This window comes from Phoca vitulina, unplaced genomic scaffold, assembly GCF_004348235.1.
Source record: "Phoca vitulina isolate PV1807 unplaced genomic scaffold, GSC_HSeal_1.0 scaffold20, whole genome shotgun sequence".
Classification (NCBI taxonomy): domain Eukaryota; kingdom Metazoa; phylum Chordata; class Mammalia; order Carnivora; family Phocidae; genus Phoca; species Phoca vitulina.
The window spans coordinates 25,076,645-25,099,102 of NW_022589723.1; the positions used below are offsets into that span (position 1 = coordinate 25,076,645).

Consider the following 22,458-nt stretch of genomic DNA (forward strand, 5'->3'; position numbering starts at 1 on the left):
CACAAGGTGCTGAAGACACCTCAGAAAATAAGACTGACCAGATAAAGTCATCTTTCCCTTTAAAAAGTCCTTCCCCAAACAGTATGATCTTTCCTGAAGCTACAGGGAACACCAAGTCCAAAAACCATAATAGTTTATTTTATTGATTTTGTTTTGTGAGTTGTTGCTGGAATTTAGAAAACTGAGGGGGAAAAACATTCTAAACAAATTTAAGTATTCAACTGTAAGTAAAAACAACAAATTTGCAATCATCTGAATTAATGGCTTCACGAACAAACAAAATTAAACATGATATATACTCTGATGTTTATAAATCAAAGTAACTAAAAAGTATTGCATATTTACTCATTTAGCAAATACTATTTATTTATAGCTGGTCTTGATTTAAAAAAAAGAATTTGGGGCAGATTATTCTGTGCAGGGCACCAGTCTGGGCTTATAATTCTTTTTCTAGTTAAGACTGAAATGTCAGTTCTCTCATTTGCTATGAATTTGATAAAACAGGAAATGTGGCTCCAAATTTTAAAATGTACTACTACAATAGACTTTTAAAATAAATGAGGTACTTAGTATTCAAAACTTTGCGAAATATATGTAAGACCACAGTTTCCAAAATGACTCTGCTCATCTACCAAGACAAAGACTTTTAAACATTTTGAATATTGATTAGAAGTAATGTAAAGCAGTTGAGATCAGCTGAATGTTTTTTTAAATGATCATTGTATGTAGATACAGAGATAACTGATCATACATTTTTTTTCATGGACTCCTAACCTGGAATAAAACTATCTGTATGTGTGCGGAAAGAGTCAATCCTCTCTCTGCTTAATCATCTCTCAGTTAGTAAGGAAAAGCTGCCTTGCGGGAAGCTCCTTTTGATACTTCTCAGAGTTCAAAGAGTATGGAACCTTCAAGTTGATTTCATCAAGTCTATTTATTAATGCATTTCAAGTTTCAAAAAACCTTACATCTTTGCACAATACTTTATTTTTTGCAATTTTTAGTAAAAATTTCCAAAGTGAACAAAAAGATACTGTATAAAACACAGTGGACATTAAACTGACAGTAGTACTAGATCTCATTTGTCTTGATCCTTTTGTTTTTACCACATCTTGATTTGCAGTGGAAAGAGTTCAGTGCACGTATCTCTTGTCAGAAAACATTTAACTTAGACTCAAAATAAAATAGGGCAGTGTGTACCTGCCAAAACCCTACCACAGGATAACATTACAAGCAAAAAATGTACATGTTCCAAAGTCTACACACTCAAGAAGTTACTAAGAACTCTTGCAGAATAAAAGTCACCATTTTAGAAATGCAAACCCACTTCCAACCTTTGCACAGTCCAAAAACAAAGGCATTTAAATGATTTAAAAGCAATTACATACATATCTACCTACTTGTTGGTTTAGAATTATTTATAGTCTATCTGGGGTTTCATGTACAAAATTTGTCTCTAAATCATGTACAAAAAGCTGTATTTTGAAAAAAGTCACCACATACTGTACAAGTTTACAAGGAAGAGATCCCATTATTTTCTCTAGCATTTTTGGCCTTGCTGGCTTGCGTCACATTATGAGAATGATTGTGTAAACCTTATACTCTTAAGAAACAAAAAGGAAAAAAAAAGCCAAAACACAAATCTTTTCAACGTTCTCTAAATTTGCCTCCTATGTGAAGCCAGAAAAATCATAGCTGTTTACTTCTAATTTAAGTGATGTAGTTGGAAAACAGAAGCAATAAATATGTCACAAGCTTAAAACTTTGTTGTAATGCCCGCTTCCATTCCTGCATAGCAATAAGCCTGTTAATACATTAAATGCTTTTGCTTTCTTTCTTTAAAAAGCCAATTATTTACATCTGTTTAAAAAATAAATTTGGAATGGGACATTGTGCTGTTTCACCTTCACTGCTGTTAAAATATTTTAAGGAAAAAAATGTCAGAAGGCCTATCTACAATTTTAACTACTAGTTGAACAAATCACCCTTCTTTAGTGGTTACCAATGATCAGTGATAGTATGCTGAAAAACCTGTTCTAATATTTTGATAAAATAAAAGACACAGCTTTTTCTTTTCCATATCAGAGAAAACCAAAAACATAATTAGCATACTTTAGATATACGGAAAACACAAATAACAGGCTACAAATAAAAAAAATCATCTCATTGACATAATTTCTACCAAAGCGTGATTAAAATTTCAAAACCGGAATTGATTTAGAAAGTTTAAAATAAGTAAGCAGAAATCAGACGTTTACGTAAGAACGGACTCTGAAGTAGTATGCTGCGCACGTCCAGTCTGCACACTTAACTGTGTCCTTCAACGTAGTCACTCCTATGCTCTTAGCAGCCATGGGATGAAGACAAGAGGAGTATCAGAACCAACTCTATCATTATAAAAAGGTAAATTGAGTCTCACTTCAAAACTGCCTGTGTAAAGCATTACAGAATCCTGGACCACTGAATACCACCATTCTCTGTTATCCTGAGTATGTCAATTAAACAGTAATTTTTCATTAAGAGCGGAAAAATTTTATAATACAAAGAAACATCCATATTGCAATTTCTGTTTACAATTGCACACAGAAGTACAGTGTACGTAGGAAATACATGTCTGCATATAACAAGGTATGTACATTGGCAAGTGATGTCTCCAATGTTGAGGTGGTCGAGCCTCCTAGCCTTGATTGGCAGTTGAAAAAAATATATATATATTTCAATTTGTGATAAAAGTTTATCGAGAGCCAAGTTTGCCTGCAAGTGAAGAAAATGCAGCAACGAAGAACAGGGAACATGGGGCACATAATAATATTCTAAGACTTTGTGCCATTAGGTTAAAAATAGCTGTCCATAAGAAAATTGGGTTCCTTTTCCACCCCCCCACCCCCAAATTGGAATTTTCAGGCTTTAAAATTTAAGTAATTCCACCTGGTCTGAGGACATGATCTCTTGCCATTTTTTCTCCGACTGTTATTTGTGAGGGTTTAGTTTGGGGATGATGATTTAATAGGTGTCTCTTTGGAGTGAAGTTTTCCCATTGTAGGCACTAGGAAGAACCAAGGCAAAAGCTGCAGTTAACGTCTCATGTGTCCCATCTGATAACTCTCCCGGGGCCTCTGACGCTGGGGTTGCTGAATGGGCTGTGGGGGTCTCCTCCTCTTTAAAGTGCCTGCGAATCACAAACAAAAGTAAAACGGATTTACTGGGTGCTTAATCTTAAAAAACAAAGCTGCTAATTCAATAAGAAAGGTTCTAGATCAGCACTATCCAAAAGAAATACAAGCCATAAATGTAATTTTAAATTTTCTGGTAGCCATAATGAAAAAAGTCAAAAAGTTAGGCAAAATAATGTTAATAACTTTATTTCACTTAATCCAATATAGGCAAAATATTATCACCTCAAGGTGTAATCAATACAAAAAAGTGTTAATGAACTATTTCATTCTTTTTTGTACACCAAGTCTTCCCAGTCTGGTATGTATTTTATATTTACAACACGTCTCAATGTAAACTAGCCACATTTCAAGTGCTCAACAGACATAACTATTAGATTAATATGAATTCTGAGGACAGAATCCATGAGGAATAAATTATGGAGTCTTTGAGTAAATGACTTAACTTCTCTGAAACTCAGATGCCTATCCCTGTAAAACAGAGATAATAATGAACTCCTACCGTCTGTCTATATAATCTGTGAGGGTTATATGACAATTCATGTAAAAGTGCTTTTGGGAAGGGTTCAATGATATCTAGAGTTTGTCTTTTTTTTTTTTTTTTTAAGTTTTTAAAGGTGGAATTTGCTTAAAGTAAAATCAAGTAAAAAAAATTGTTATACTGCATGAGATCATAATTGCTAACATGGCTAGTGAGTGTCATGCGGCCCTCTTTAGAAATCCCTAAGAAATTAATATGTTTTACAGTGCTAACACTGTCAATTTACAAAAAGCAATGACATCAAAATCAAATTTCCTCTGATTCCAACCAAGATGCTGTCCCAAGCATGACTACTGAGCTCTCTTGCCCCAAGATAGGTAAATTCAGGGGAGCAGCTGAGGGAAAAGTTGTAAGAAACCCCTAGTTTTAAACTACCCTGTTTAGGGTAGCAGACCTGGCCTGAGGCAAGAGGCTTCATGAGAAGTCTGGGGGAGGCAGGAGAGGGACAGCTGTCCATTCAGCTCTCGTTCTCTGCCACTGTTACGGCACCATGTCTGCCCCACACCTAGAGTGAAGAGTTCTGGGGCGGGCGTTCTGAGGGCAGCCCAGAAGCCACAAATAGCTTGGGGAAGGCGAGGGACAAACAGATGGGAACTAAATAATTTAGTGTAGTTGCTTCCTAACTCTTTTCTTCTCCAAATCCCTGGAACTAATCTAAAGAAAGCCTCCTCCTGATGCTGTGTCTCCGTGAGAGGTCAAGCGTGGAGACCAAAGCTCAGGAGTTGTTTTCAGAGATGGAGAGTAAAACTATGGTTACTTGGTGACTGAAGCCTCTATCCTAAGCCCTTCCCACAGACTGTCATCTCTATTTCCCCATAAGCATCACCCATAGGGAAAATGAATTTATGTACGAGAAAATATTTCAAGAGCACAAACATTAGAAACAAAAGAATCTAGCTATTAGAATAGAAAAATCAATCATTTAGAAGTAGCCTAACATAATGAAAACAAAAAAAGGGAAGATTTTAGAATACGAAAAATAAGAAAAAAGAAAACAGGTATCAAGCAAAAATAAAATTGTCTAAGTCTAAATATTTTTAGTGACTCAAGACAGATTAGCATTAAATTGGCAGCCATTAGATTGGATTGATAAAAAAAAATACTTAAAAATCAACTAAATAATTCATCCACTAATCTCATTCTCAGGGAGAAAGTACTATATAATTTGTTACTAAAGACTTAACATTCAATTCTACCTGCTGAACAGTTCCGAGTTATAAAAATACATACCTTGCTCAAACTATCTTACCTGGAAGAGGTTTAGGAGGAGGCAGCTTTGGATTACTACTTGGAGTATGAACACTGCATATCTTAATAAATCCAGCCATTAGCATGATCAGGGCAATTCCCATAAGCAATACTGCCCACCAATAAACCTAGAAATAAACAGATTTTTCTACTGAAAGAACTGTAAAATATTTTAGAATATTTTATATTATATAAAATATATACATTTTAATTTTTGAAGAACATTTGTTCTTTGGGAAGTGTACAGATACCAAATATAAGATTAATTTCTTTAAATATGAGAAGCATAAAGGGGGAAAAAAATCGCCCATAATTTCACACCCCAGATGAAACCACTCAATCTTACTTTCCTTTCAGTCTCTTTTCTAGAAACAGCTATGTTGGTCATACACACAGATAAACTCACATGCAAAACTAGAGTCCATCCTGAATATAGTTTATATTGTGTTTCCCAATGTTATTAAGTACTTTCTGGTTTGAATATTTCCCTTTTTTTTTTTTTCCTATTACTCTTATAAACTATGTCTGTTTGCTTTTACATTCTTTAGTGACTTAGGCGGTATATTACTTGCTTTAAATTTTACTTCTAGGGGCCCTGGGGTAGCTCATCGATTGAGCATCTGCCTTCAGCTTGGGTCATGATCCCGGGGTCCTGGGATCAAGCCCAACATCAGGCTCCCTACTCAGTGGGGAGTCTCCTTCTCCCAATCCCTCTGCTGCTCCCCCTGCTTGTGCACGCTCTCTCTGTCAAAATAAATAAATAAAATCTTTAAATAAATTCTACTTCTAGATAAATTTTTAAAATAATCTCGAACTATGTATTTTTTCTAATCAAAGTTAATATCGAAATTCTATCTTTTTTGAGCCCCTCCCTTTTCCTGTTATTCTATTTCATTTGGAATTTAAGCCCCAGACTACTGTTATGAAATTATTTTTATATGATATATATCTTAGTTATTATGTTTTATACATTATCATTACATATGATAATATATAAAATATTATATATTTATATCATATCTATTATATATTCATTTATATTCATATATATTCATATTCTTTTTTAATATGAAAAGTGGAAGGATATACATATTCTACAAAGTTTACCCAGTCTAAGAAGGAACTAAAAATTTCACTTCTAACTTAAATCATATTAAACAAATCAATAAGCCAAACAAACAAAAACAACTCCAAAAATTACTGGCATAATCCTATTTATAGAAAAATTATGGTTTCTATTCTTAAATTCTATTTTGCGATTCAAAATATTTAAATTTTAAGACAGTAAGTACTAAAAACATCATACAAAATACAAAACTATTCTGAATGTTTATTATACCTTTTATTAAAAGGTTATTTTATAACCTTCACACTGGCTTAACACAGATTTTATTTATATATATATATATATATATATATATATATATATATATAGTTACTGCTAATTATTGCCCAAGAAATTCCCATTTAAGATTTTTTATGATAAGGGGTCTTGTAACAATAGCCTACTACTTCTATCCTGCTTTCTTTATCAGCAGGGCATTGTAATTAAAGTAAATAAAAACTAAAATAAAAATACATGTTGCAGAAAATACCCCAAGCCACTTTATTCATGTGTGCATAAAGCCTTTCATATATATACATATTTTTAAGTTTTATTTAAACTTTATTAAACTTTAATTTAAACTTTATTTAAACTTTATTTAATTTAAACTTTATTAAAACTTATTTTAAAAGAATCTCAAACTTATCGAAAAGCTGCTAGTACAAAGAACTTTTTAAAATCTGGAACTGGGCGCCTGGGTGGCTCAGTCGTTAAGCGTCTGCCTTCGGCTCAGGTCATGATCCCAGGGTCCTGGGATCAAGCCCCACATCAGGCTCCCTGCTCAGCGGGAAGCCTGCTTCTCCCTCTCCCACTCCCCCTGCTTGTGTTCCCTCTCTCTCTGTGTCTCTCTCTGTCAAATAAATAAAATCTTTAAAAAAAAAAAAAAAAAAAAATCTGGAACTATCTGAGAGTAAAGTGCTAGCACAATGCCCTGTTATACCTAAACATTTTAGCATATAGTTTCTACAACATAAGGGGTTTTCTAGATAACCACAACACAGTTACCAAAATCAGTAAATGAGCACTGATAAATTACTACCATTTAATCCTCAGACCCTAATCAAGTTTTGCCATTTGTCCCAACACCATCCAATCAGAATTAGGTGGCGCATTTAGCTGCTGTGTTTCTTCAGTCTCCTACAATCTGGAAAAGTTCCAGTCTTTCCTTGGCTTAAATATAACCTTGACACTTTGGGAGATTATAGGCCAGTTACTTAGTATTGGAATGTCCCTCAATTTGGGTTTCTTGGATGTGACCCTATGAGTAGACTCTGGTTATATATCTTGAGTAAGAAGACCACAGAAGTGATGCAATTCTCATTGCATCCTATCAGGTGACACATGTTTTTGATCTCGTTATTGATGTGTTAACTTGATCACTTGATTAAGGTGTTATATGCCAAACTTCACCATAAGGATACTCTTCTTTTTTTGTAGTCAATGAGTATTTTGTAAGGACATAACTTGAAGCTATGTAGATATCCCATTCTTCATCAAACTTTCAATTTATTCATTTCATTCATTATTAATCCTTCATGGTTTCCTATTTTATTCAATGGGTTATAATGTTACTATCGTAGGGTGGCTTTTGAACATGTCCCTACCAGTCTTTGAACACTTTACTTTCTGGCACAGTTAGTTCTAGGTTTATCTTGTTCTTTCCCTGCCCCAGTGCTGGAATCAGCCATTTCTCCAAGGCGCCCTGGTTCGCTTTAGAACTGCCCCTCCTATGTAGACACCCTCCTCATAACACTTGTACTCTGATATCCCAAGCCAGTTGCCCCTCCACAAGGTGCCCTTCTCATCCTGCTTGGGCTTTAACAACACCTCATATTCGTCTTCTTCCCCATTCCATACCCTCCCTACTCTGCTCAGGCTCTAACACCCTGCTCTGTGCCACGACAGCTCCCCCCACCTGGCATGGATGGCCTACCTTACTTGGCCTCACCTAATGGCTTTAGGAATATACTGTTCAGGAAGGGAGAAGGTAAGATATAATGCAACTCAGCCTTATTACTGAAAGATTTGATTTTTCCAAAGCTAACAAATCTCAACTTTTATGTGAAATCTGTTTTCAAATGCTGGCACCTCACTCAAAATTTCTAAAAACAATGCACAGACCATACAAGACCTGTTTACAGAGCTGAATCTTGCTTGGAAACCACAAGTTTACAATCTACTTTTCAGAGGCCACTTCTTGTATCCTACTGAGGACTGCCAGAGAATCTTCTAAAATTTTCTTTTCTTTTCTACAGAAAATAATTTTCAGAGCATTGCTCTCCCTGGGAGTCTTTAGGATATTTCCTTTCCTTGTTACATAAACTTTCCATAGTCTATATGCATAGCTTCTGTCCTGTTCCTAGCATCCAGAGGCCTTTTAAATATGGCACTTAATGAAGTAGGACCTTCTTCTCCAGCCACTGTCTGCATTTTTGACACTCTGACCTAGTAAAATACATAAAGAACTAAAATCACCAGTTTGTACTCCTACAAGTGTTCTTCCTGCTCTATACCAGTGGTTCTCCTTAGCTGCACATTAGAATCACCTAGAAAGCTTTTAAAACTCATGATACCCAGACCAAATCCCAGACCCAAATGGGGTGGCGGAGGGATTATGACATCAGTAATTTTATTAAAACTGCCCAGGTTATTCCATTATGCAGCCAAGACTGAGAACCACGTTCTGAAACTTTTTCTATAAAGGGCCAAACAACAAATATTTTGGACTTGTCTCTGTCAAGCTACTCATTTCTGCCATTCTAGAACAAAACCCACCATAGATAACAGGCAAACAAATGAGTGTGACCATATTTTTTTTTCCCAAAAAAACCGTTATTTACAAAAACAGGAGCAGACTGGATTTGACCCATGGGCCGTGGTCTCTCAACCCCTGTTCTATACCCACATACAGGACATTAGTTTGGAGCCTATACCTAAATGGATACCATCCAACACTAACTCTTCAGTTCTAAATCTCTATCCTAACTACCTGCCTGAGAATCTGGTGGGAAGCTGAGAATATATGACTGGCTGTAGAAGTAGAGTCCTATGACTGGGAAAATAGCTCAAATAGTCAGCACTCACATGGTAAAGGGATGGTTCCTATCACTCAGTAGATTTAAGAATTCTCTGATATGCTTATTAAAACACAGATTCTCAGGTCAAAACCCTACAAATTCCAATTCAGCTGTTCTGGTGGAGGGCCCAAGAAACTGCATCTTAAACAAGCACACCAATGACGAGGATGCAGATGAGTGCCTCTTACTCAGTGTAGACATGCTGGCCCTGTGGTACGAAACCACTCAGGAAACACAGGAAATTTAGCATCCCTGGCCCTCATCCGTCAAATGCCGGTAGAGCCCTTCAGTTACTTTGATAACTACTGTACATTCCCAAATACCCTCTGGGAAGGAAGAAGCACCTCCAATGTGATCCAATCCATAAGCACAAAGAATCAATGGTTTTCCTACTGTCAGGCTGATGTGCTAGCTACATCACATCTATTCCTAAAGTCCATTATATTCTCTAACACATTTCCTTCCTTCTAGTCTTCCCTGCTCAAAACCATCTTCCACACGGTCATCAATGTTACAACTACCTAAAATACGGAATTGACTATGCCATCCCTCTATGTAAAACCCTTCTTTAAAAGCTTCTCCCACCAAGGGTCTCTAAAACCAGGAGAGAGGAAAAAAATAAAACTTGAGCACAATAAAGTATGGCAAAGCACATGTATGATTTCACTTTAAAAAAATATCTATGTGGGGGGGGTGGTGCCTGGTGGCACAATTGGTTGGGCAACCGACTCTTGGTTTCAGCTCAGGTCCTGGTCTCAGGGATGAAATCGAGCCCCATGTCGGACCTGCACTCAGCACGGGGTCTGCTTGGGATTCTCTTTCCCCCTCCCTCTGCCCTCCTGCTTAAATAGATTTAAATACAGATATACGTATATATATGCACATATATGTATATATGTATGTATACGTATATGTATATATATGGGCGCTAGTCGGTTGGGAATCCGACTCTTGACTTCAGCTCAGGTCATGATCTCAGGATCATGAGATCGAGCCCTATGTTGGGCTCTGCGCTGGGTGTGCAGCCTGCTTAAGATTCTCTCTCTCTCTCTCTCTCTCCCCCTCCCCACCCACTCAGCTCTCTTTCTCTCTAAAAAATAAAGAAATAAATATATTCTTGTAATGGTATAGATAGTTTCTGAAGAATATACCAAAAAAATCATCTTGAGAAGACTGGGCTTCAGGGGAAAAGGTGGCTTATTTTTCAATGCATTACTTTGTCAATTAAAAGAAAGGATAATTACATTTTCAAAAGGAAAAAGAGTAAAAACAAAAGTTTTTATTTAAAAAGATTCATACATATGTGACTTTTTAGATGCTCTCTATTCATAAAACATCCATCTGTACGCTCTATTTCTAGTCCTTAAGAATTTAGTTTTGGTATCACCTCCTTAAAGAGGTATTCCCTAAATAGGTCTTCCCTAATTTCTATGAAAACACCAGGCAGAAATGAAAACAAGTTTCTCTGCACTAGTCTTCTCTAATCCAAACTGGACTACAAGCTCCCTGAATTTATATCCTACAAATTCAGCACCTGTTTCACAAAAAAGTATCTGTTGGACTAGTTATTACAGGTGAGTCACTATTCCAAATATCGACTTTTATAAACACTTCTAAACAGCTCATTTGTTATTTCTAGATTGCTCACATACAAATAGTGTGAAAAGGCTCTCACAACAGAAAGAGGATGTAAAAAATGGTGGTTTTGATATCTCTGATACTAGTTTTTTAGTACCTAGAAAGTCTTAAATACAGATGCAAGTAGTATGACAGTAATAGAAGCACATAAGAGAGAAAGCCTAGATTTAGTAATGGTTATAACTGTAGAAAACAAAAGTCAAAAGTTGAGGGTCCAGTTGAGATCAATAAACATTTTAAAATATGGCACCCAGGTCCTTAAGAACTTCCAGTTCCTTTTAGCAGTGTTCTTGGACTTCCCCCAAATTTTTCCAGGTAACTACGTATCGCAAAAGCCCACAGCTTGAGATGTTTCAGTGACAATGACAGCACCTCTTCAGAGTTTAGTGTGTGGGGAAACAAAACATCACAGTGGTGAGAAGACAGCAAGAAAAACTAAACAAAACAATGGTGTATTTGAGAGTGTAGTAAATATGGCCACCATTGGTGGAGGGTATTTTTTAATGTTCCTTTTAAAAGAGAATTATCATAGAATTGGTTAAATGTGAAATTGTTTCTTTTCTCTTTTATACATACTATAAAATCAGAGGAAAGAATACAAAGCAGGCTAGCAAATGAAAAATAGGAGAAAAGATCACAATTTGTCCACCTGCTAGAACATGAAAGAAAGGAGAGCCATCATTTACTCAACAAACATTTAATGAGTGTAAATTATGCGCCAACTCTTGCCTTTCACAGATACAAGGGTGTTAAGTGAAACTTAAGAGACAAAGAGAAGATAACCAAAAAGTTAAAACACAGCTTTGCAGTTACCAAGCACTAAATCAAGTCTGAGAAAATAATTCTACGTAGCAAACAGACAGATGTTACTCAACACAGTCATTTACATGGCCAAAAGAACACAAAGTAGAAAAAAAAAGTAAACATTACAAATTAAAAGGTCAAAATTTACCAGTCTAATTTATTATGTACTAATTACAATAGTTTTTTATTTAATAATCTAAATAAACAAAAGGGACCTACAGGATTATAAACTGATAAAACAGCTATCACCCAAAAGAAAACTGTGAGGGGGAAGGAGCAACACATACATTCAAGTCTCTCCAGACATAGGATAGTCTTTACTGTATTTAAACATCTCCATGGGGCGCCTGGGTGGCTCAGTCGGTTGAGCATCTGACTCTTGATTTCAGCTCAGGTCATGATCTCAGGGTCCTGGGATGGAGCCCCGTGGCAGGCCCTGCACTCAGTGCAGAGTCCGCTTCTCTGCCTCTCTCCCTCTGCCCCTCTCCCCTCTTGTGCGTGAGCACGAGCATGAGCACGTGCACGCTCTCTCTAAAATAAATAAATAAAATCTTAAAAAAAAATCTCCAGAAAAACTCAACCATATAATCGTTTCAATGAATGTTTCGGTGTTTGACAACTCACTCTCAGCAAATGCACTCTAGACGTCCTGTGGCTCACAAAGCCTTTTTGGGCCCACAGCTCCTTGTGGTGATGCTGGTTTTGCCATCCTGCAGGGGCAGAAAGCTTCGCTTCTATCCTTCAGAATACACTGTTGTCTAGACTTCGACTAAATGTTCTTCCATACTGCAACACCCCCAGCGTGCCACCCCTCACACCAATCTGCCAAGCAGAAAGCAACTGGCTACTAATCTCTTAGTTACGTTAAGCGCAGCCTGGGCAAGCAGGATAAAATATCCCCGAGAGAAACCTGAAGATATTACAGCTTCAAAGTTAAGATAATATGCACAATTTTTATCTATTCCATATAAATTATGACATTTAAGAAGTCTGCTTCATTCATCTAGCAAATATATACTGAATCCTTACCATATGCTAAGCCCTGTGACAATACTGCATCTTTGTTGTTCAAATTTCACAAGTGATAGCTATGTGGCCTATTCTACTAGGCAATGCAGGTCCACACCCACCCTCCATTTTAACATGTGAGGATGACAGAGTAGAGAATCTCTGTCATAAGCCTTTTTAAAAAGGAGTCATTACACTGCAGAGACTAAAAAAATGGCTCCCAAACTTCAGCATGCACTATCACCTACTGACTCAGTGGCTCCAGGGTGAGGCCCGATAATTTGCATTTCTCTCAAGCTCCCAGATGATGTTGATGCTGCTGGTCAGGGGACACCACTTTGAGATCCAGTGCTCTAGATTAGGGGTTGGCAAACATTTCCTCTAAAAGGCTAGATAAATACTTTAGATTTGGGGGCCATACAGTCTCTGCTACAACTACTCAAAGTACAAAAGCAGCCAAAGACAATATGTAAATAGATGGGTGTGGCCATGTTCCAATAAATCACTATTTATGGACACTAAAATTTCAATTTCATATGATTTTCAAAGGAATATTATTTCAGTAATATCTTTTGATTTTTTTTCAACTACTTAAAAATGTGAAACCATTCTTAGCTTGTGAGCCATACAAAAACAGGCAGTGGGCTAGATTTGGATCATAAGCCATTTTGCCGATCCCTGGTTCTAGATGAATGGTTGGTTCTCAGTCCTGGCTCCCCACCAGAAATAGCTGAGGAGCTTTTAAAAGACCCAGATACGAAGTGCCATCCCATGAGATTCTGAATTAATTAGTCTAAGTCCTAATTAATGAATAACCAGGAATAAGAATTACTGATATTAAAAAAAAAAAAAAAGAATTACTGATCTTAACCAATATTCCCCCAAGTGACTTCTAAGGATATCTAGGGTTTAATAAGCCTTACATGAATAGAGGTTTCTGGGGTCAGGTAAGTTTGGAAAATGAAATTTAAGCATTTTTTACTGCATATATCCCACAATATTCTCATAAGTATCTAAGAGGAGACTATACTATGCAATGTTTTCCAGATGCATTTGCCCACCTAATCCATGGATCTAGTGTTCTATGAAGTACTCAGAAAACACTGGCTTCAATCTTTCATAAAGAATAACATTAATAACTTAATACTTAGGTTCATAAAGTTACAACAAAATATGAGAGGAGAAATTAATTTAAAAATGAGAAATACAATTGATTCTTATCAAAATAATAATAAAAAAGAAAAACTCCTGATAAATCTAAACAAATTAAAAAGAAAAAAGTCACAAAATAACAGGAAATTCTTTTTAAAAAGATGGGAGAGGGGCGCCTGGGTGCCTCAGTCGGTTAAGTGTCCAGCTCTTGATTTCAGCTCAGGTCATGATCTCAGGGTTGAGATAGAGCCCCCCCCACCCCACCCCCCATCGGGCTCAGCACTAGGTGTGGAATCTGCTTGAGATTCTCTCTCTCCCTCTGCCCCTCCCCCCACTCATGCTTTGTCTCTTTTTCAAATACATAAGTAAATCTTAAAAAGATGGAGAAATACAATGATAAATTTGAAAAAAAAAATCAAAGTCAAAGATAGTTTTCTACAATGTCAAATCTAATACAAAGGATGTAGAAAATGTGAACACATCAATAACTATGGAAAAAAGTAAAAAAGAATTACCAATGTCCTCAACAATGTTTTTTAAAAAAAGGAGATAAGGATGCAGAGTCTCAAAAGATTTCTTGGTAATCGCTCTCAAACTTTTTAAGGACTAGATGACTCCTTGATAAATCCAAAGGATGTTTATCATTATCTCCTTGCCAGACACACTGTAAGCACTCAGCAAATATAGCAAACATATTTTTTTAAAAATACTATCAAAAACAACTTTTCCCAGGAAAAAAAAGTAAAAGTTTTCTCACATCATTTCCATGATATCAGCCGCAGTCAGTACCTCATGCCCTGAAAAGTATTAAACTGTTCAGGTTCTTCTTACTCTATGCGATCTGAGGAGAAAAGGTGCCAGGGTATGCTACAGAAAGGAGAAAAAAGCCACTGGCCCCACTGGAAAGGAAAGTCAGTGAAACTAACCCTCCTCCCCTTCACAGCATCTTACACCCCAGCATCCTAATAACCTAGCTTATTAACTAGAAGGACCCTTTCCTGACATGATGGAAAACCAAAGCATGAAGTATTCATGCAACAAAATAAACTCTGCTATGCAAGTGAACTCTACACAGAACACAAGTGAGACAAATAGCTTCTAAGAAACTGGATCTTTGTTATCTGTTTGGCCTGGGAATGCCCACAAATGCAGCAATAGCCTAGTGGTACTCTCCAAGCATTACGGGCCATGCTATCTGAAACAGTGGCATGTGAGTGTCAACAGTGATATAAAATGAAAGCATTCTACACTCACTTAAGGCAAACTTGTATAAACCTAAAAGTGCCTGATTAATCAGTTTCAGAACACAAGAAAAGACTTCATATTGTTAATTCACTGTAAGAAGCATTTCACTAAATCTTCAAATCTAAGTATGAAAAAATGTTTTAAAAATACTTTTAGGGACATCTGGGTGGTTCAGTCAGTTAAGCATCTGACTCTTGATCTCAGCTCAAGTCTTGATCTCACTCAGGTCTTGAGTTCAAGTCCTGTGCTAGGCTCCATGCCCATTAAAAGAAAAAAAAAAAAAAAAAAAACCCTGGGAAAAAAGTAATACTTTAAAAAAATCATTTCCATTAAATATTTTAAAAATAGGAATGAATGAGCTTTTGATATGCTAAATAAAAGGAATCAAAATTAGAGATAATGGAGAAAAGTAAAAAAAATATTATTTTTAGATATGATTCACTACCTAGAAAACCTAAAATATCTGGCACAACATATACTCAGTAGAACATAACTCTGAGATCTCCATTATCAGATTACTTTTTTAAATACATTGTCCTCTATAGTGGATAAGTATACCAGATCTCAACTTACTCTTATTAGAGATAATCAGGGAGAAGGAAAAAAAAAAAAAAAGAGCTGGATCTGAATTGAAAAGAGGGAAATAAAGGGCCAAGGCAAGCTACTTGAAGTCACAGAACTGACAAATGCCAGAGGATGATATGAATCCTTGCATAATTCCCAAGCCTGCAATCTTTCCATTTTGCCACAGTGCCAAAGGCACCTTTAGCTTAACGGATATTTTTTTTTTAACACCTATTATGCACCAAGCACAGGAGTATGAAAATGAGTAACATATCATGTTTTAAGGAGACGTAAGTTAAGTCAATTGACCCATCTTTTGGTTTAAAACCTAGGTCTCTTAGGGGCACCCGGCTGGTTCAGTAGGTAGAGCATGCAACTCTTGATTCAGGGTCGTGAAGTCAAGCCCCAAGTTGGACATAGAGCTTAATTAAAAAAAAAAAAAAAGAAAGTATTCTACAAACAAATAAATCCTAGGCCTCCTAAATCCAGGTTCAGTGATCCTTCTACCTCATAATCATTATGTAATTTAAAATCATATACTCTAACATGCAAAACATTATTCTTCCTATGTATAATAAACACCATTTTTAAAAAGATTTATTTATTTATTTGAAAGAGAGTATGTGCATGTATGTGCACATACACACACACAAACGCATGCATGCGTGAAGTCGGGGGACAGAGGGAGAAGGAGAGAAGCAGATTCCCTGATGAGTGCAGAGCCCACCTGGAGCTCAATCTCACCTCCCTGAGATCATGACCTGAGTCGAAATCAAGAGTCAGGGGCTCAACTGACTGAGCCACCCAGGCGCCCCAATAAACACTATTTTAGTACTGGAGATAATTCCAAAGTTTTTATTGCAAATGTTACTACAAGAGTACCAAAAAGGATGACAAGCCACAGACGACTTTTCTTGTGCCTTTAAGGCATCCTCAGTCCTGAACACACACAGAAAATGTAAGAAACAATTTGGGAATGCGGGAAGGGAGGAGGAGCTGAGTTCTAAGTCAATTTCCAAAGCAAACTCATTCAATTCAGATATAGCACATCCTCAAATATATCACTTGCAAATTTCCTGATATTTTAATATAATCACTTAGAAACATGAATATTTAAGAGACTTCAGATAGTCATTCTCAGCAATCTTTTAAGAAAATTTCAGGTAATTCAATATCTGTACAGCTTAGAGAAATGTGGGCTTAAAAATAATATAGTTCAGTGGATTTATGCTGGATGAACATCCATAATCATTAACAAATCTGCAAAAGGCTCTGTATCGGATCTTAACTGTTCAACATTTTTGATCACTGACAAGATAAAGACCAAGAAATTATATTGACACAACAGAAAAAACCTTCAGAAAATCACCAATTTCTCTTTCATGTCTCCTGTTCAGCAAAACAGAAGCTGCAGCTGGCTATCTGTCATATTGAGACAAGGGAGAAATATAAAAAGCAAGCAAGGTTTTCCAAAACAACTTGAGGAAAATGCCCTAATAATATGGGCCAAAGGAGGAAGTAACCCATTCAGGAGAAGAACCAGGGAGCAGAGTAAAACAGAAGGACTCCCATCATCTACCAACTAATCTATGAACAATATACATGTGGAGATTCTGACCACTTATTTAAAAGAAAATAATACACAGGGATAACTGAACTTTAAAAATCATTCTTCTGATAAAGTTAATTCCAGCATAAATAGGAAAGAAGTGATTTTCTCATAACATTGGTGATCGATGGCCAGGTAAAATTACAAAAAAACCATGTTAAGGTAAGTTTTCTTTATAAATAAAAACTATACTTACCACAATCCATTCAGCAATGTTTTCATAGAGTTCTGGACTAAAAATTGCTTTTTTAAGCCTAGCTAGAGGACCATCAGCATCTACTAATCTGCACCGCATGAAAACATCACAGTAACCTCTAAAATCATTGCAAGGGGATCCAGGTTGCAAGGTGATGGTTCGACCAACGAAGTGCATGCTCCACCGCGAAGACCCTGTACTGGCACAAGTTGATGGATCCACTGGAAAAGAAGTGCCAAATATAAGTTGAAGATCAGATTTCCTACCAGGCTAGCTGGGGAGAGAGGGAGGAAAGGAAAAAACTGCCTAAAATCATTACCATGACATGTTATATAGACTTGCATTAGTTTAGGCTGGATAACACCATTAGTAATTCGCCTTAAACATACAATATAAACAAACAGCCACCAACTCTTGACTTAGTACCTACAATGGCTAACAGTGTTTATATTAATTATTGCCATAAAGTTGGCAGGTTTTTGTCTAGCTTATCATTTTTAAAACACTGTACGGATCATAATACTAGAAACATAATGCTATGTATGCTACATTTAAAATTTTCCAGAGGATCAGTATTGGTGGAAATTATCTGTCCAAACTGGATAACAAAGTTTAATGCTTAAAACTTAGGAGAAAAACGGGCGCCTGGCTGGCTCAGTTGATACAGCATGTGACTCTTGATCTTGGGGTCGTGAGTTCAAGCCCCACGTTGGGGGTAGAGTCTACTTAAAAATACATATATTTAGGGGCACCTGGTTGGCTCAGTCAGAGGAGCACACAACTCTTGATCTCAGGGTTGTGAGTTCAAGCCCCACGTTGGGTATAGAGGTTACTAAAAATAATAATAATAATGATAATAAATAAACTTTAAAAAAATTTAGGAGTTTTTTTTTTTCTTAAGATTTTATTTATTTATTTGACAGAGAGAGACAAGTGAGAGAGGGAACACAAGCAGGGGGAGTGGGAGAGGGAGAAGCAGGCTTCCTGCCAAGCAGGGAGCTCGATGTGGGGCTCGATCCCAGGACCCTGGGATCATGACCTGAGCCGAAGGCAGACGCTTAACGACTGAGCCACCCAGGTGCCCCAGAAAAATTAGGTTTTAAAAGAGATTTTATATTCTTGTGTTTTAAAAGCCTTACTCTTCTTCATACAGCAGACGTGGCATAATTCCTTATCATCTTTGCCATCTGAACTGGCACAGGTACACTCCTCCAAGCCATACTTCTCACAGATAGAACCTGCACATTGCTGAAAGAAAAGTAAAAGACCAGTTTTTAATCTCTATACAAACCTATTGTTCACAGTAATAGACAGATACACACCTCTGATGCTAAAATAATTAAGTAGAAATACAAGTGGAAAAAACAAAGATTAATATCAGAAATGGGTCACATAAACACACCTGAAAAAGAGTTAAGTACAAATAAGGTAGCAAATCTTTTAAAGAAATGCCAACTTAAAAAAATCTAAACAAAACCAAAACAGAGAAAGAGATTAGGTGAGCATCAGTTTTACATTGGTTATTATGGCTCCTTTATAAGAAGAGAAAAATGGTATTTTCCTCATGTAAAGTAAATATTTAGCCAAGAAAGTTTTAAAGGCTTCACATTCAGATAAAATGGCCAAAAGAGTTCTTTTATGTAGGCTGTTAAAATACTAATTTATAAAACTCAAAAGCAGTACCAAGTCATATGCCTAGCTATACAACTATTTTCCTCTAGAGACTATCAAACATATGCAGTGGACAGATGAAAGGTAAGTCAGTAATTAATCAAATGCCACCAGGCACTTACGCCACATGATACATTCATGGCTTTATGGGGAAACAGATAGAGGTATTATTGAAACAGGGACCAGGATCAATTACTGGAACTCTGCAGCTTTAAGTAACAAAATTATTCTGAAAAAGCAGGTTTTATAAAAAGCTTATAAATCAAACGCTTACCCCATTAATGCACACTTGTGTATGCCTATTACAGTCTGTAAAGTTTGGTTTAGGATCAGAAGCTGGGCAGAGAGCTGTGATGCCATTACATATTCCTTCTTTTGCACAGTCTGAATCATCCCGACACTTCTCAGTTTTTGATTTGAATGCACACTGTGCTGTACAACAGGGACCTTGACTTGGGCTAGAATAAACAGTAAAGTGATTAAAGAAAATCACTAGCATATCTCCTATATACATAGATATGATCCTAATTTTTAAATCATAACTCTCATCTTTTAAATGGTAAGTATGTCACTGGTATACAACTTCAAATTTTGGACTAAGAGGCTACTAAATTTCAACATTCTATAAATGTAAAAAAGTGATTGTGTTGTTTTTATAATCAAGGCATACTATATTCAACATTCTTATTCTACCTGCCTTTAGTGGAAGGCTATCATAGAAAATAGATTTAATATTAGGTGAGCCATCAGTGTTTCACAGTTACATCATACATTAGTCAATTCATCAAATTTTCTCACATTTATATGCTAAAATCAAACTAGGATATACAGACCAACCATTTAAAAAGTAGTGCACAAGCAATATTCTACTGCTTATATCTACCACTACCAAAGTAAGTTTGACAAGTGAAATAATTATATGACACTAAATTACAAGAGTCTATGAAATCAGTATTACCTAAATATTTAAAGTTAAGATTCTAAAAATACAGATGATAGTCACATTTTTAAGTTAGTAACTGAACAGTGTGTATTTTATTGAGTGTCCTGACTTTTGCCTGTCTTTTTTTTTAATACCCACCACACAAGTTACAAGTAGCTCAATCTGCCAACCACAGTGCACTCATCAATGCTACTCCAGAAAAATAAATAAGGCAACAGCAAATAAAGACGAAGATTCCCAACACTATGCATCTCTTAATGTCAGTTTTAAGTCGGTCACAACTGCCCTTGGCTGACCGGCGGCAGCGTGAGCACTCCTGGAACGGGCAGGGTACCTGCACTGCTTCCCTGGCTTCAGCTTGCATTTCTTGCCCTCTGGCTGGTTTGCATCATAGCAGCACTCATCTTTACACTGGTCACTATAGCCACAGTCACATTCTTCACCTTGCTCCACCATCCCATTTCCACAAATAGGTTGGCCAGATTCTGAGGAAAATCAATAAAACAAAGTAAGCATTGTCTGCACACATTAATTTGATTTACAATCCACAAACATTGGAACCTCATAACAAAGGGAGAAAGGATAATTTGATGAATACAAAAAGTAGAACTAGGAATCTCGAAATCAGAAGACCTAAATTCAATTCTAAGAGTGGCTCAGTCACTAACTAGCAATGTGGCCTTGGGCAAGTCACTTCCCTTTTGGGGGGCCTCAGTTTCTTAATCTGTACAGTGAAGAGATTTGACATTATGGTCCCCTCTAAGGTCCCTTCTGGAAGTGGTAACATTCTATTTAGGCCACACTGAGCTTTATTGAAACCGCACTATTTACATTATGCAAATACGAATTAAGTTAGTGCTTTAACAACCTGAAAAAAATTAAATCTTTTGTGTTAATAGAAAATTTCAAACATACATAAAAGTAGTAGAAGTACAATGAACTCCCATGTACCAATCACTTAGCTTTAACAACTATCAACAATATGCTATAAACAATTCCACCTAACATATTCATTTATTCTTGTAAATACTCCAGGATGAATCTAAGAGATAGGAGTTTGTTTCTTTTTTAAATCTAACCATAATAGCATTATCACATCTAACAAAATTAACAATATGCTTAATAGCATCTAATAGCCAATCCGTGTTCAATTTCCTCAACTGTCTTTTTACAACTGGTTTATTTGAACCAAGTTCCACATAAGGATCCTCAACCCCATGGCTGGTTTTGGTTGATATGTGTTCTTTTAAATATAACAGACTCCTTCCTCTCTTTTTATTTTTACACTATTTAAAGAAATTGGGTCATTTTGTCTTACAGAATTTCCCACATTGTGCTTAGCTGATTGTATCCTAGTCAATAAATAATTTTTTTTAATGTACATTAATTTGCTCCTCAGCTAGACCCAAGCTCTCTAAGGGAAGAATGACATATTACTCCTATTTTTTGTATTCCCAAAAAGGCTAACAGTATTGGGTCAAATCCTGGCTCATTAAGGTTAGACAGTCTGGTCTAGGCACAGTGAATAATTTTAGAAAAATTTTTAGGCTCTCTTTTAAAGTTCTCGAATTTTATCAATGGGCTTTAAAATTGGAAGAGGAATGCTATTCTTTGTAAGATCAGAAGATCACAGACCTTTAGCATCTGCAGGGAGATGACAAGAATCAAATGTCTTCACTTTCTAGAAAAGAAAAGTAACTTCCAGAGAGACTGTGACTTGCCGGAAACCATACGCCTCAGTATGGGCAAATCGAAGACCAAACCCAGGTTTCTGGGATCTAAAATCTGGTGCTCTTTTCTTTCTGCTACATCAAATTGATGTGGGAAACAGTTGTAGTACAGGCTTCAAATTGAGAACTGAATAAACATAAGGGAACACATCTCAAACACATGAACTCAACACAAGGCACATCTGAATCCAAACTATTCTAGAAAGACTAGCTTTATATTTAGAAAATTCATCCTTAACCACATCAAATATTAAAGGAAATCTTAGAGCTAACTGAAGCTCTCTCCCTCTCTTTCATTTTGTACCACCTCTTCTGTTCTCTAAGACTAGAAACATGCACATGGACATATATCCTAAGTAATAATGACTTTATTCTAAAGTATCGTAAAATCATCATTTCAGAATTCGTAAGATATGTAATTTAAGAGAAAAGGAAAAATGATAAAGTCAGAAAACCTCTGAGGCAATATTTACTACACACTGGTTTTTATCTCATATAGAAATATTACTTCAAATAAGCTAGGACACATGGAAAAGGTGCTGTTTAAATGCAAAAATTATAATAGACACATATCTCATTATAATTTAAGAAACAAATTTCCTTGGGGCGCCTGGGTGGCTCAGTCATTAAGCGTCTGCCTTGGGCTCGGGTCATGATCCCAGGGTCCTGGGATCGAGCCCTGCATTGGGCTCCCTGCTTGGCAGGAAGCCTGCTTCTCCCTCTCCCACTCCCCCTGCTTGTGTTCCCTTATGGC

At 36.4% G+C, this 22,458-nt stretch overlaps 1 protein-coding gene across 4 annotated transcripts in view; it reads right to left on the minus strand.

The window, feature by feature from the left end:
• Positions 1-915: 915 nt before the first annotated feature.
• Positions 916-22,458, minus strand: part of ADAM10 (ADAM metallopeptidase domain 10) — a 136,037-nt gene continuing 114,494 nt past the window's right edge. For all 4 annotated transcript variants that reach the window (XM_032418012.1, XM_032418015.1, XM_032418013.1 and 1 more), the window contains exons 11-16: positions 20,309-20,459; positions 19,306-19,489; positions 18,500-18,608; positions 17,361-17,581; positions 4,964-5,090; positions 916-3,169 (exon numbers count right to left, since the gene is read on the minus strand). In XM_032418012.1, the coding sequence (XP_032273903.1) occupies positions 3,075-3,169; positions 4,964-5,090; positions 17,361-17,581; positions 18,500-18,608; positions 19,306-19,489; positions 20,309-20,459 (887 nt within the window). In that variant the 3' untranslated portion in view covers positions 916-3,074. The remainder of the gene's footprint in view (positions 3,170-4,963; positions 5,091-17,360; positions 17,582-18,499; positions 18,609-19,305; positions 19,490-20,308; positions 20,460-22,458) is intronic.